Raw genomic sequence first — 15,593 nt, forward strand, 5'->3', positions numbered from 1 at the left:
AATAAAAAAAAAAAATTAAAAAAAAAAAAAGACTTGACGTTTTTCACTAAATTCTCTGGTCTGATCTGACCTAATTCTTGCTTACGATTCCAGGCTTTCAAGATTGACAGTCTGGAGGTGTGTTGGGTAACAGCAGTCCATAGAGTCTCTTGGAAAGTAAAAAAGCACTCTGGAAAGGTCAAACAAGGCTGAGGGTCCTTGTTCTGGAAGGAAGAAATTCTTGTTTCTGTGGTTTCCTACTTCAAAGGTAAGTTTGTGTTACCTTTATTTGTGTGTACTCTGCACCTTGGGTACTATTAACACTGATCTGTCTATGACCCTGCAGCCTCCCACTATAATCCAAGAAACAAAAGTAACTCTGCTGTATTAATATCAGCTCCACAGTAGATTAACATGTGTCTTACTGTTGTATCTCATGATGTACTTCATGCTTTCCAGGTTCATCACCTTGCCCTGGTCTCGACGGAAGATTTTCGCTCTCGGCGCCAGCTCGTAGGAGAAATCCATGCCGTACTTCTCCACGTACGCTGCGTACCCACTGAGATTGTAAATCTTCTCATGGAAAGGGATATTGTATGAAGGCCAGTAACCTGCCAGAGACAAAACCCAACCAGTTCATCACTTTGAAAAGCTGAACACTCTTGCTTGTATCAGGAAAGGAAAACAAGCCTTTTTCCATGCTGCATCCCCATTATCAGAATGTCGAGGAAACACACGTCAAACTGGTTTGAACACACGAAAATAAGGCAATAATTACAGGCAAGACCAGGGTTGACTCCCAGTGTAACACCACTGGAGACTGTTCCCAGGCAACTCACCCCCACACTTCCACCCTGAGGACTCATACCACAAAACTGTAGAGAGCAGACTTGCTGGAATCCAAGGTAAGCACAGAGTGGCTGCAGCCCTCCTGCAGAGGTCTCCCAGCTTGACCTCAAAGGAGTGAAGATCATTTACCTCCATCAAACTTCCCAGCAAGAGGCTTAAAGTCTTTTTTCCCTTCCCCCTACCACTTCCTACCTGACCAAGTCAGAGTACTACACCATGCTGAGATGTCAGGGACAGTGACACACACAGAGAACTAATGGGATGAGCAAGAGGCAGGTCAAAAACCACACGCTGCACACAGTGATAAGGAAAGCTGCACGTTTGCCAGTATCTGCCTTTGATGGTTAAGTGGCTGATCAGCAGAACCAGCCCTGCCCTCACCTTTCCAAGAGCAAGTGTGAATCTTGCAGTTCTGCTAACTCTAAAAGCAGGGTTACCAGCAAAAACTCTGGAGAGAGTTCTGAGTAGGTGACATACAACATACATTTCTTCTCCAGGAAGAAATAGAAACAGATACCTGTAACATGGATTTGGGGTTTTGTTTGTTTGGGCTCTTTGCTTTGGGCAGTTTCGGTGGTGTTTGCTTTAGGATTCTTTTTTGGAGTTGGTGTTTTTTTCCAAGACAGGAGCAAAGGAGTGTGTAGGCAGAGAGTATACACCAGGAGCTAGTCCAAGAGCAGCACACTTGCAGCTTCTGGCCAAAGCACCACCCCTTCCTGCTGTCAGTAGGGAATGTTGTTTAAGTCTCACTCACCAGGATTTGGCTTGGAGATTTACTGTCTAGACACTGGCAAAAGCAGCAGTATGTACCGACATCAGCCCAGCACAATGTGAAGAGGCTGGCTCTAAGATGCTCAAGAAAATCAACTGTGACTCCCTGGGAGTGATACACAGATACAAACTAAACTTCCTAAAGGACAGACAGCATAAGCACTGGAATGTTGCCTGAGCAGTGGCCTTATCAGCTTGGGTTCTGCCTAGCATGCAGCAGGAACACGAATGCCCTGTCTGCTGGGATTTGCTTACGTGACCTAGAGCCTACCAGCAGGAAACAGGTTGTGTACATGTTGTGTTGCAAGTGTACAGGTTGTGTTGTAATACAGGTGTCCTCCAGACGTAAGCACACTTGCCAGCCTCTAATGATGCAGGCTGGAGGATATAGATGCATGAGCTTCCAAACGAGTTGGGTTTAGCTATAACTCAAAAAGGTGCTATTATCACCTCAGATGAACACAGTGCATACTGATGATCTCCTTCTCCCACCTGGACAAAGGTTGTTTAAATTGCTAAACCAAAGGAAGCTGTTTGAAGTTCACCTCCAGAACAAGTTCTGTCTCAGGCTCCACAAGACTGCTAAATCCCTGTCAGGCAGTGCAGCACCCAGCTTAGGGCAGGGTCTGCCCAAGGACTGCTGCTAAGCCAGTGAAAACCATCTGTTAGGCCTGGCAGGGTGAAAAGTGACAAAATCAAGTCAGGGACGGTTAAAGAGGGGTGAGGATGACAGTGTGAAGGCAGCAAAAATTCTCTGAAACAAAATGCCTTTGGCCCCTGTCCATTAAGATGAAGAGATCTCAGCAGTATGATATGGAGGAACAGACTGGGATCCCAGGTTCTGATCTCATGTGATGCTTTTGATGCTGAAATGGATGTATTATTACAAACACAAACGGCAGACTACTCCTGTGCCCTGTCCCTGTGCTGGACACAGTATTGCTCTCTCCCATCTCTTCTAAGGGATTCTCACGTCTTTATTGTCAACACACAGAAGGCACCTTGACATCTTTGCCTGGAAGGGCAATATGAGGTTGCTGATTTTTAGAAGTCGCTTGCACTCACCTATGAAACAGGTGAACAGAAGCAATTAAAAAAAGGGGCTTTCATTTTCAAACCTGTAACACAAACTGCTTCCTTTTTCCTCAGATACAGGGCTTACAACATCAACATCTGCCTTCATTCACCTGAGAAGTCAATTCTCATTCTCTGTTGTTTCTAGGTTTATGCTTGAAAGACAGTTTAAAAACTGGTACAAACTGATTCTGACCAGGCTAAAGGGTCAAAGCACACTCTCTTTGGATACCAGCTGTAATGCAGTTACAGAGTATTGCAGGACCAGCTGCTCTACCAACACAGCCAGCACTGCTCTTTGGAAAGGCAAAGCTTCTTTCACCTGGGCTACTCCAAGCACCAGGGAACAGGGCAGGGATCTCAATGCCATTTGTCTGGTGTCCTGCATGGCACTGCTACTTACAGGAGCAGTGCTGGCTTACAGCAGCACTCCACGGCAGTACCCTTTGTGTGCTCTCCTAATATTTAAACTACCAGAGACTGACTAGAGCATTTTCCAGTACACACAAGATGCATTTAGATACCTGGGAAAGCCATACTGTAACATGTAACTTCCAATACATGTCACCTTCCAGAACAGAGTGGCCCCAGGTCTCCTAGGAGGAAATAATCAGTCACCATATGCCCAAGCCCAGAAAGAAAGAAGGTGAAGTCTATTTTTCCTTCCCCTGCTTCTAAGAAACACAGATGCTCACCACACTTCTGCCACAGCATACAGGAGAAATTAATACCATGTTACAGATCTGGCAATAGAGGATGTCCATACAAAGCTTTCTAACTCAGCACTAGCATTCAACAAATCCTTCCCAGGTAACAAAGCATGTTTCTCCATCAGATGGCACAAAGAGATGGCTTTCCTAAGCCAGTAACTACTATAGGAGCTATTACCTTTCCGGAGAACATTAGTTTGATCAGAATATTCCACAAGGGTTGGGATCTGCTCAACAATGTACAGTGCACCTTCATCAAGGCTCTTCTGCAGCTTGACCTTCTTCAAGTCCAACACCATATACTGGTTGTTGTAGGTCCCTAGATATGAGAGTGGAGAGTTACATGTCCTGCTGTTACATTTTCCAGGGGAATGAAAAGGGTACAAGGGGAAGAGGAAACATGTCCTTTTTCCCCCACTACAATTCCTATGGAAGTCTACTCACCAGAGTTGCACTTTGAGAAGGTTTCTGCCCAAGTTTTGCCACTATCTGCCATCATGTTAGCAATGCGGACCCTCTGCCACGCTAACAGGGATTCCGGCACCACTTGCTTAATGAGGGTTTGGTTGAACACACTGTTGGTGGTCTGCAACATCACCAAGCCGCTGCCTAGTATGTAGAAGTCATCCAGGGACACTAAAAAGCCTTGAACAGCAATAATACAAGATTTGTTATCTTAGTGAACCCTTGATATACTCCTAGAATAAAACAGAAAGACAAGCCAACAGGGAAACAGTGAGTCAATGTGTGCTTGAAATCAAACTGTACAAATACTAAAGAGGAGGTGGTGACTTCTGCAAGTCCTATAAGCCCTTCTGTCAGCACAGCTTCTCATTTGTCATGCCTTCAACACACAACATAATTCTTCATCTGGAGCATTTGCTTCATGTTTACATCCCAAGCTTGGAAGTTTCTCCTTCATATGTCAAGCTGCATCTTATTTGTATGCCAAGGATTATATACTATAAATGTTTCTAACAAAGAAGTGCCTGTTTAAAAATATAGCAAGGAAAACCAAAAGTACAAACGCCACGAAGTGATTTTCATCAACTAGTTTCAATTTTAGATTTTTATTCTGAATAGACAAAAGTTAATTCTTTAAATTAATCCCTTCTGGACTAAATCAAGCCATGCAGAGAAGTCTTCCTTCTAGTATACTCTTTTCCACCCTAACTATTCTTAAAAGAATATCCAAGAAATGGGCACCTCTTGAATTATAAACCACATCCTGTATATGAAGAAGTTTTACCTAATCCTCTTTCTGAAATGTTGTCATTGGGTGTTTATGCTTATCAGCCCTGCACGTTCAACACAGATGGACCTCTGGGCAGGATGCTTTCCAGGTTACATGCACAGAAGTACTAGGTCCAATTGCAGATCCCACACCAGGAGGAGATACACTTAACTACAAGGTCAGATATAATGTCATGGATAGCATAGTGGCAACTTAAAGAGAGTAACTTGACTTTGAGATTCACCAGTGGAACAGAAACAGGGCTGTCAGGGTGGGGAAGAAAGGTTGTTAACTGAGCTCCTGATGAGGAAGTCATTCAGAACCTGGTCTCTTGCTAATGAGTTCTTAATGGTGTCACTCTTTAAAGAGTACAAAATGCTGAAGTGCTGCACAACAGCATAATAGAGTTCCACTACAAAACATTCTACAACCAGCTTTATTAATGCACTCTGCAAACAAACTAAGGTCAGCAACCTATGACAGCCAGAAGGATGACTTTGGCTATGCCTCCTCTTCCTAGGATTTCATCAAAGGGCAGACTTCCCTTAGGCAAAATAATTTTTAAGGGCTTCATCTCAGCAAGATTTCTTTAAAGTCTCAAGTTCTCAAATCATAACAGATCAGAAAAATATACTTTGTGTCTAAAAATATGTCAACATAGACCAGGCAGAGCACCCTGGCAGCTTGTGGTTCCTAGTATTCTCTTGTTGGAGACAGAGCAAGAGTCAGTAAGTTATGTACATCAACAGCAGCATTTTCTCTCAAAGTAAGGACAAGGATAATCTGTCTCTGCCAATCCACTTTATACAAAGACATGTATGGGACACTCCAGCAGTAAGCTGTTGTGTAACCAGTCAAGTGCTTGCCCAGAGACAAATAAATTGTTTAACAACTCTGACTTGAATCAAATGCCAATTCCTATGTGGGTGCCACTGCCAAGTGTACTACTTCAAAATAAACCAAATAGTTTTCTTCTTTTTCCATCAACAGCTGAGAAAACCTCAAAGCAAGTGTCAACACAAGGAATGATGCAGAGTTAACTGAAGTTTGAATTCCCTAAATCAAGTACATTGCAAAAGTCGGCTAAGCTGAAAAGAAGGGGATTTCCTCCTAGGCCTTAGTATTTACCAAGTTTTAGCCTGCAATGTTTTATAATACAGTGTTGTCCTCCACAATACACCACTACTAGGGCTAGGTATTCTGAGACAACCATTTGGACTTCAAGTATAGCAAAGGGAAGTTAAGCACATACAACAGGTTTACTCAGGTCAAAGATAACCACAAAACCAAAACCTGGGTGAAGCCTAGAGATATTAGAAGATACGTTATGTCCTCTTGTGCCATTCTTGCATTTTTATCTATGTATGAGCATCTCACTGTATGGTTTGTCTATTGTTCCTGTAAACCCTTCTCCCATTTTTATCAGCAACTCACAACCAATTTGTATTTTCTCTCCACCTCCCGTCCTGCTCCCCCCTTCCTCCCCCCAGACTATTCCTACATCCTCACCATTCCTACATAAAAACAAGCAAAAGCCCTTCTGATCACACCTCCTGGGGCTCAGCCCTTTAGCTTTACTTTCCTAATCCCCACCAGAAACCTGAAATTCCCGAGTCTGGAAATGAAACCCCAGACTCATCCATCACAACAATATTAATTAGCCAAGCAAAGGAAAATACTTCTTGAAATTTGAGCCACAGTATTCTCCAGAGGGTCAGCACACCAACGATTATGTGGGGGACAACACATTCCTGGCAGTTACTGTTCCTAAAAAGGTAGGCTGGTGCTTTCTGAACCAGATGGCATCAGCTTTTCTCGGTGTTTTAAAAGGTCGTTGTGCTCATTCAGGTACAAAAAGAGAATTACAGGCTGGAAGTCAGAGACATTAGGCCTAGCCATCACCTCACAGGAATGAGAATAGCTCCCAGCTGAGATGCTCAATGCTTTGGGCTACAAACACACTTGACAATGGGAAAGAAGTCTTCTCTGGATTAGCTTTCTTAATCCTATCAGCAGCTACTTCTCATGCCAGAACTGAACTCACGCCAGCTGCTTTCCTCTACTTGCAAACCTCTCCTAGGCACTAAGAAATTGCACATCCCACAATACAGCTCTGGCCTTTCATCTTCTAAGAGCATCAGGTACATTTCTCTGCTTCCTTGCAGGTTTTCAACAGATGTTGAAAGGAACAAGGAAGCAAGAAACGGTCTGGCAATATCTCATGAGCAAGATGGTCCCTTCAATACAAGGGCTACTGCTCTTTCCATGTTTTATTCCTGCTAGCTACTGCTCAGGTTGTGGGGAAGTATAATGCTGCACTTTCTGATCCTGCAGTAACACCACCTTACTTCAAAGCAAGGGACATGTTACTTCTCTCTCCTGCCTCAGCAGCACACATCAAGACAAGTTGTGCCATCTTGTTCCCATGTCACAGACTGTCTCAACCCAGGAAGAGCCTGACAGCAGACCAGAAGAGTAATGGTGGCAATAAAATTTTTCAAAACTGTTGCTTAAGCAGCTAAAATCAGAGTAACACACTTAAGACTGTCTCATTCCAGAGAAAGTAGGTCACTACCCAAACTAGAGTGCTTGAGTCCAAGCAATTGATTCCCTTTCTTAAATCAGGTTCAAAACTAACAGTTCAAGATAAGGTCCATCCAAATCGATGGAAATCTTGGGAGCTGCAACCTCCCTGCTGTCCAAGGAAAACTGCAAGTTTCATCAGTTAGTCAGGCTCATTTCTCTGAGCTCCTCAATAGGGCTGTGTAGAAAAACAGCTTGTCTTGGGGGTGGGGGGCACTTTCTCATATCCTACAAAACATAGCACCTACCTAGTTTCTGTCACCCCCCAAATGAGCATAGCTTCACTCAAAATTTGTGAGCAACTGTGACACGTCTGCACAATTTAAATTCTCTCTGGTGTGAAGAGATTCACCAACCATATTAAGCACTTATGTGCAGAGCTTGAACATGACACTGAAGTCAGGGGCGCCCAAGAATTTAGCTCAAAGACATTCCTCATGTTCAGAGGTTCACAAAGCTGTCCTATATGCAGCTCTGCACACATGCTTTCAACAGAAGAGAAAACTAAGACTGTGAGCTGAGTTCAAGTGAAGATTAAGGTTAGTGTGGAAACTAGCAGCAAGTGGCTAATCATTTTGCACCTGTGCCCCTGCAGCACTACTGCTGCTCTGAAAGGGACAAAGCAGCAAAAGAGGACATGCTACAACAGTGATGTCTGAGAATGCTCGCAGGAATGTGAGGAAACTATCCCTGCTGGAAAAGCTCAGTCACAGCAGAAGCAAGGAAGCGTGAGGCCCTCTAGCTGTATCATCATGCACATGCTGACATGCATCATGGTTAGGGAATAGTCTCGGATGTTCTGAGTCACAAGTACTAGATTTTGTAGTGTAATAGCCTGCCTTTTGAAATTCGGTAAACAGTGTGGATAATTTATTCTGTGACCCCAGGAGAAATCAGGGAGTTGGCACATTCCTTCTGAGAAAGCAAACAACTCCTTGACGCTTTTCTGACGCAGTTTGTGGACAGCAGAAGAGTTTTACTTCATATCAAATCTACTCAATGACAGAAATGTTCTACTCAGGTGTCACTGACGGCCTAGAAGGACACCTGTCATTTTGTGTTCTTTGTTTCCTACAAAAGTAAAAAACTCTGTGTACATTAGAATCATGTTACTATTCAGGGGAGCTTACTAGCTTGGTCCTTCTTACTGGTTCTTGGTGTCCATCAAGACAGACATAAAGAGTGGGAACTTGCATGCAGGGAAAAGTTAGTCTTCAAGTTGAGCCATGGCCAGGACCTGCAGATTCTGTGGTCAGATGCCCTAAAAATTAAAAGCTTCAATTCATCACAACATGGAGCAAAGGAATTTGGCAATTCCCTTCTTCCCATGTGACTTACCATCACGAGGCCAGTACTTTACAGCTTGCTCATCCCCTGGAAAACTGCAAGTCTGTGAACTACACCCACAGCTAATGCAATTTGCTGTAGTCAATGGATCATGCTTGTCTAGTGCTTGCAATAGTACCATGTAATTAGGCAGCCAGTGAGTACACTTCACATACCACAGGTTTCAAACTTCACTGTGACCACTGGAACTACGTTTTGCAATAGTTCTCTCTGAATTTTGTTGGTAGAAGTACACCTTACCATATCACTGTGTCAGTCTGGCACAAGCAAGCTTTAAAATGAGCCATCTCTGCAGACCTCGATCTCCAGGAAGCACATTGGAATTTTAGACTCTAGTGAACAGACCCCAACCATTTCAGCACAAAAGTAAACAATTTTTCAGGTATCCTCCCATACAGTGAGTTTTATCAGTCTCATTAAAACAGCAGATTGTCTATCAATTTACATAAAGAATCCATGAAAGGAATAACCCAGAGACATCAGTTTAGACACCCACTAAAAATAAAATAGCTGATCCTGACAGCTAGTTTGAATATGCAGCCACATTCTCTTGAAGGACAGTACTATCTTCAGCTGTATTTCTGCTGAGAGCCAAGAGATCCAGAGTAACATTCTGTACATTCAGGTGACAAACAGTGCTCTGACAGAAGCCTTGGCTTTCTACCACGTTATACAGGCTTGGCAAAACTCCTTGCACCAAGCAAGTGAAATTCCTCCAAGGCAACTGGAGACAACACAAGTTCTTGAAAGTCTGTGCACTTAACAGGCATTCGCTACAAAACCTCTCCTTCTTCATTAAAGCAGAAAATGTTGTATTCCTGAGGATCACTGAGAAGGATTAGAACCCCACAGAAAGACTTCATTTCAACATGAAATTAATACAACCTTTTAAAGAACAGTTTCCCAGTCAGTCTCAGGAGTCCCTGCCATGAAGGACCCTTCCCTTTGTAGTAAAGCAAGCATAGTAATTCACCAAAGCACATTTAAAATCAACCAACAAAATTTAATCAGAAGAGACAGTTTCCAACAGCTCACACTTCACTTTAAAAAGTCTGTAAAGATTCTTTAATGCTTGGATTTTACTGAATTTGAAAATTCACCTTTAAAAGCTTATTCAGTCCTCAGTCTTAAGATTTGTTTTGGCTTTTCATGTTCATGTTTCTTGATGCCCCTATACCAAGGGTATGTATTTTACCATTGAAACATTAACTGCTGGCCATTTCTAACATGCTTCCAGGAAAGCTGAGAATAATATATGCTGCCTAATCTTCTCAAGGATTAATTTAAATATTCTGGCGAGCTATATTACTAACACATGAAAAAAGCATTGAAAAGGCATAGAGGAATACTCCCCTCTACAACAGCTTATAGAGTAGCTGGAAGAGGAAGATGTGGGGAAAGGAAACCAAAGAACAGAAGGTTTGCTAACCCAGAAGTTGATACAATTTCAAGTGGCTAATGTTTGATACTCTCTAATAATCCCCTTATAGGTTAAGTCACACCACAGTCGTAAACAGAAGCATTCAAAACTTCCTACCAAACCTGTGAATGCTACAAGGCAACGTGAGTTCAACAACTGAGGTGTCTGCAGACTACACCAGCAGAATTCAAAGCAGCATATTTGTGCCAGAGGTAGAATATTTAACTGAAGGTGATTAAATCAACAAGAAAAGATGATGACAACATGATGTTCAAGCCAGAAAACTGAAGACTACATTCTGTCCCTTCAGTGGCTAAATTTTCAAAGTAGATTGAACCCAGTGCTTGTCATGTTAGCATCTTTTCATAGACAAGACTTCTGCAAGACAGGAAGATGGTCCATGCCATCCTGAGTACCTACACAGTTTTAGTTTTCTTGACTTTACCTGGGTAACTGCTGAATGAGACACGGCCGGTGCTTGTGTCTGGATCAACTACATTGAAGTTCCAGTGCTTATATATCCTCAGTGTGGCTGCGTATGTAAACCAGCTGGAATGGGCAAAATATATATTCTCGTACCCAGGCAGAACCTGGAAAACAGAAGCAGAAAGATAAGTAATTTCAGACCCTACTATACTCTGGATGCTTTGTATTTGATAAAACAAGTTGTTCTCCCAGTTACTAAGCAGTCTGATTAACTGCATTGTCCAAGTAGCAGATTCTTGTGCTTCTAACTGTACTTAATGAATTTCTGAAACCTCTGGAAATCATTCTTGCCCGTGTATTGTTTTCAAATAATTAGTTGCTATTTTTCAAAATTGAACAGCTTAGGGTTTTTTGGGACACCTGCATCACATGGTATGTTTGTTTCCCCTGTTTCCTTTCCAATACTTGCATTTACAGACTCGGATCAGCTCTCTGCAAACATATTCAACATTAGCTTAGAACATGCTGTTTCTGTGAAAATGCCTCTGGGTGACTTTAAAGTACACAAGCAAAGGTAAGTGCATTCATTTTGAAAAGGTAAATATATATTGGTAGTACATCTTTTCAAAGTATTTCTCTGGTTCTAAGATTTACTGTTAGCTCAGAAATCTCTTGCTGTAGGCAAATGCTTGAATGACTGCTTCTCAATTTAAGGAGAATAACATTGGTCTGAAGTATATGGAGTCTGAAAAAAATAAAAATGTAATTGCCATGATGATGTATCAGCCATTCATACTAAAAGCATTACTTTTTGTCATTACTCCCTTTAGATACCATTCCAGAGCATCACTGTTAACACCTGGAAAACATCAGTACTTGCACTCATTTCTTCTTGTGCTATCACTGCCCTTTAGTTTAAATAATCCTCTTCCCTGCCTCCCTGCTTATTTGCAGACATTCACAAGAGTCCCTTTCAGACTGCACCTGGCTAGGTGAAACACATTACTCTTTTCCAGTGTCCTCTCCATGGTAGCTTCCCATTCCCTAGTAATTCTAGAAGCTTTTCACTATCAATCTGTTGGTTTGTTTTGTTTTTCCCCTGCCCCTAAACACAAGTGAGAAAAATCAGACCCAGAGTCGTGTAGAAGCACAAATGACAACTGCATAAAAGTACCTTGATTGACAGGAGTCCCTTTGTGCACATACAGCAAACAGTGAAGACTCCAGAAATGCAGACTCATGACACCATAAATCACAGTGACTGGAAATGACTTTTGCTGCTAACCTTGATGAGTGCAGAGCAGTGACCCATATCCCACTGATATTTCCCATGGCCTCCTGGCTCCACATTGCATTGCCCACTCCGTGCAGAATACTCAAATAACGCAGGAATGAGGTCCAACAGGTCTCCAACTGCATTCAGAAACTGGACATCAAAGACACTCAGTGGCTGTGGAAAGGGAGAAAAGAGATCACAAAAAGGACATTCAGATGAGGCTTCTTGATCTAGTGGAGAGTGTCCCTGCCCATGTCAGGGTGGTTGGAACTAGATAATCTCTGAGGTCCCTTCCAACCCAAACATTGTATGATAAGACAGTTCTCAGCTGTCAGATTTTCTCTTGTGCTCTCAAAGAAAGCTCTTCTATGGTCCTACAAAATCCTCCTCTCAAGGACCTGGGTACGTTAGGCTCCGAGATATCTATGAGTCTGACCCTTGTACTGGGATTACCAACACCAGCATTTCTGAGGAAAAAAGGAGACACTAGCAGTAACTTAGGAATCTTTTCTGTACCTCTGCAAACATCAGTCTGCAGTTACTGTTACACTGGGGTAATAGAAAGATTTTTTTTCTTTGCTTATCTAGACGCTTCTGAAGAGCTGAGCAGTTACATTAACACATGTAAAATTGTTTGGACTTTTCTAAAGACTAATTTAAAACAGAGGAGGAAACAAATGAGGGAAGTGAGATCTACTAACAACACTAAGTATGGAACCACCTGAGAAGAGGAAGTCTGTCAAAAGGCACTCTGCCAGGTGCTTTTGAAATCCCAGTATGGTTGAAGCTAGCCTGGGTTAACTACACACAGTTCATTGTACCACATGCTCTTCAGAACTTTCTATTTGCCTCTCCAAAATCAGGAGCTCAATAGTGGTTTAGCCTCACCCTTCAACAATCATTTTCTAAGTCATCTGTGTTCTTGTGTGAACACACATCACTGTAGGGCTGTGAACAGTAATTTTAGAACGGGCCATAATCACATAGCAAAGAAACACACTGCTTACAATATAAATTACTGTTATTAAACCATATAGCTGACCTCTCTACAAACCCCAATAAAGGGGACATAAGGATATAGAAAAGAAAACCACATGAAATCTGTTTACTTTTTATTCAGAAGGCTGAATTCTGTGCTATTCATCTGCTGTTTTGGCCGAAAGAATAACCAACAGAAAAACCAAAAATAATGTAAATTCTAGACCATATATATTCCAAGAAAGGATTTAAAACTTCCCACAATGCTTACCAAGACAAGTGAGAGACATAAGCCATCCTCACAACCAAAGTCATGGATCACAAAAGGCCCTGACAGCAGCTATAGTGCAAGGAAGAAATCCAAAGCAAACTTTCACTTATATTACACTGCTTCAGTTCATCATGTTTTTGCTGTAAGGACCCTAACAGCTGATAAACATCAAGAAATGTATGCTTGGATAGTTTTAATCAACTTACTGGTATGAATAATTTACAAGTCCATTTTTCCCCATCCAGCTGCACTTGGTCTGCAAGCCCACCACACAAATGAGAAGTCGTTTTCCAATGTCCAGTTCACACAGGGATTACTGTACAGTGCTACCAGGAGGGGGCAAGCAGGACTGCATATCAGAAGATGAAGCCAGCCCTGAGACGTTTCAATTGTCCTTTGTTTGGGAAGTACACATTCCCCTCCATAAAACCTGTCTTCATTGCAACATCTACAGGTAACTGACACTGCTGCAGCATCACTTGGAATTGCCTGTGTATTTTTTAAAAGTTTGACACTTCTGTGCTATCTCACAGTCACAGTAAGTAAAAAAATCACTAGTCACTAGTAAGTCCATTCAAGCTAGAACAAAGCCAAGCAAGGGAGCTATCAGAACTATGTGTGCAGAAAGGTGGCCAGAGAGCAGGAGGATAGACCCATTTAAAAAAAAGGAGCAAAGATTATGTAAATTCCTGACAGTTCCCAAAGTCAGCCAAAGTATCAGAGAAATAAAAGAGGAACTAGACTGTTTAAGTACCCACTTGGGTTCTGTTTTCATTTCCCTTTTAAGGGGTAAGCAAATTTTGTCTTAGTTTATTGCCAAGAATTCATTGCCCTTCTTGGATAAACCTGCTTGTGTTTAAGTTTGTTTGATGCTCAGACAACAAAAAAGCACAGTGCTCAGAGCTTCTCTGCAGTTTCAGTAAAACAATGCATTCAAACACAAGTCTTGGGTGTCTGCAATGCAGGCCAAATCTGGGAATTTCTGAAGTGCCCCAAGGCAGAAGGCCCCAGTTCAGAAATTACAGCAAATTTCCAGAATCTATGGAGAAGTCTTCTCTGGGAGGAGTTGGTTAGTGTCCACCAGCAAGAATTAGACTAAAAAAAGTGTGCATCGTAGCAAGTGTATAATAGAGGGTATATCAGTCTTTTGTAATCACCTTCTCCCATCTCACACAGCAATATCAGGAAAACTCCATGAATGCATCATTCACATCCTGAAGAAGACAGAGTAAATGAGCTCAGCTGACAAGCAGAGAGGTGGTATAGCTACAGGAATGTACGCTGCCTCCTCTAGGGTACAATCCTGAATAGCAAAAAAATAATCAAATTGAGCTTGAGAAATAAACTTAGAAAGGGGAGGAGATAGGAGAGAATCAACCTTAAAGGCTTGTCAATGTGGGACAGCAAAATACAAGTCACTCCATAAAAAAAATGTCTTCCCCTGCATGAGCATTCTCAATACAAAATAAGGAAGCACAAATAGAGAACTGTCCTAGAATCACTGCACTACTTAAAACTCTGTCACCTCCTTATTCAAGAGTAATTTCCCTGTGTAGACAAGCCCAAGATTAATCACAGCGTTGGTAGAGCATTAGGCAGATGAAAAGGCTTAATGTTCGGTGAGTGCCCCTCCTTCAGAAATTGTCTTGACAAAAGGGTTGGGCTTGTTTACTGGATATAAAATGTTGCTAAACCAGACGGAACAATGTCATACTAACATGAAAACTTATTCAGATTTTGACATCACTCTTAATGATACCTGTAAATATCAAATTCAAAATACAAAAGTTTACACTATGCACTGCCTTCACACAGGTCTCAAGGGAAGCACCAACAGGAAACCAGACTTCATGCAACTAAAAAACCCTTTAGAACAGTGCACTGTAAAATATGCTTCATGCATATAGGAATTAAAAAAATATTTACTAGTACTACTATCAACCAGCTCAAAGTGCACACCAAATTTTCTTTCTGTAGTAAGACTCAGTTATTTGTGGCAGACACACCAGCTGTACAATATTTAAGTCAAGCACACCTTACGTTTAAGAGAGAAAAGCGGAACATTTCAGAGCAGCCCGTGTGCATGTAATTCACCTCTCCTTTAAGCACTCTGTGGATTCAGGAGAGCTTCAAACCAGCACACATCATACAGGGCAGTGCTAAGGCAGGTATTTTCACTTGTCTTCCTCAAACAGGTGCACATCAACTAGTCCACCTAATGTAAAACTCGAACCACTTGCAAGTTTGGAAAGGTATGTGTAGTGCTGGTAAGAAACCTTGGTGTATGAGATGTGTAAGAGTAAAAGCCACTGAACTACTGATTGCCCAGTACTCAGTGTTGAAATATGGAGACTTTGTAAGCACAGCCCTTTTTCTCCATCTTTTGACCCATCCTTATCCAACCAGCTTTTCAGTGTTCAGGAGAGCACTCTGTGTGTCACAAGCATTCACCGGGGCGGGGACGGGGAGGATGGGAGTGGAGGATGTAAAAAACTTTGAAATTCTCTTTCCTATGTCTCTGATCTTTTGGGAGTTAGAGGGAAAAGTAAGATTCCCCAGCCTTTCTTGTGCAGTGTTTAGCCTCCTTTTAAGCTTAGGACATTGGGAAGGAAATTGCTCTCTGCACATAAAGTGTAATTACCGAGTAATCAGTTATATTTAGGAGGATGCATAGG

The 15,593-nt window shown here is 42.0% G+C and overlaps 1 protein-coding gene across 1 annotated transcript in view; it reads right to left on the minus strand.

The window, feature by feature from the left end:
* Positions 1-15,593, minus strand: part of PLBD1 (phospholipase B domain containing 1) — a gene marked incomplete at its 5' end in the record, with an annotated part of 38,040 nt that overhangs the window by 3,076 nt on the left and 19,371 nt on the right. The window contains 5 exon segments of the mRNA XM_084263486.1: positions 405-590; positions 3,562-3,702; positions 3,828-4,028; positions 10,413-10,557; positions 11,679-11,843. Of these exon segments, the coding sequence (XP_084119612.1) occupies positions 405-590; positions 3,562-3,702; positions 3,828-4,028; positions 10,413-10,557; positions 11,679-11,843 (838 nt within the window).

Source organism: Gallinula chloropus (genome assembly GCF_964237585.1).
Source record: "Gallinula chloropus genome assembly, chromosome: 1".
NCBI lineage: Eukaryota > Metazoa > Chordata > Aves > Gruiformes > Rallidae > Gallinula > Gallinula chloropus.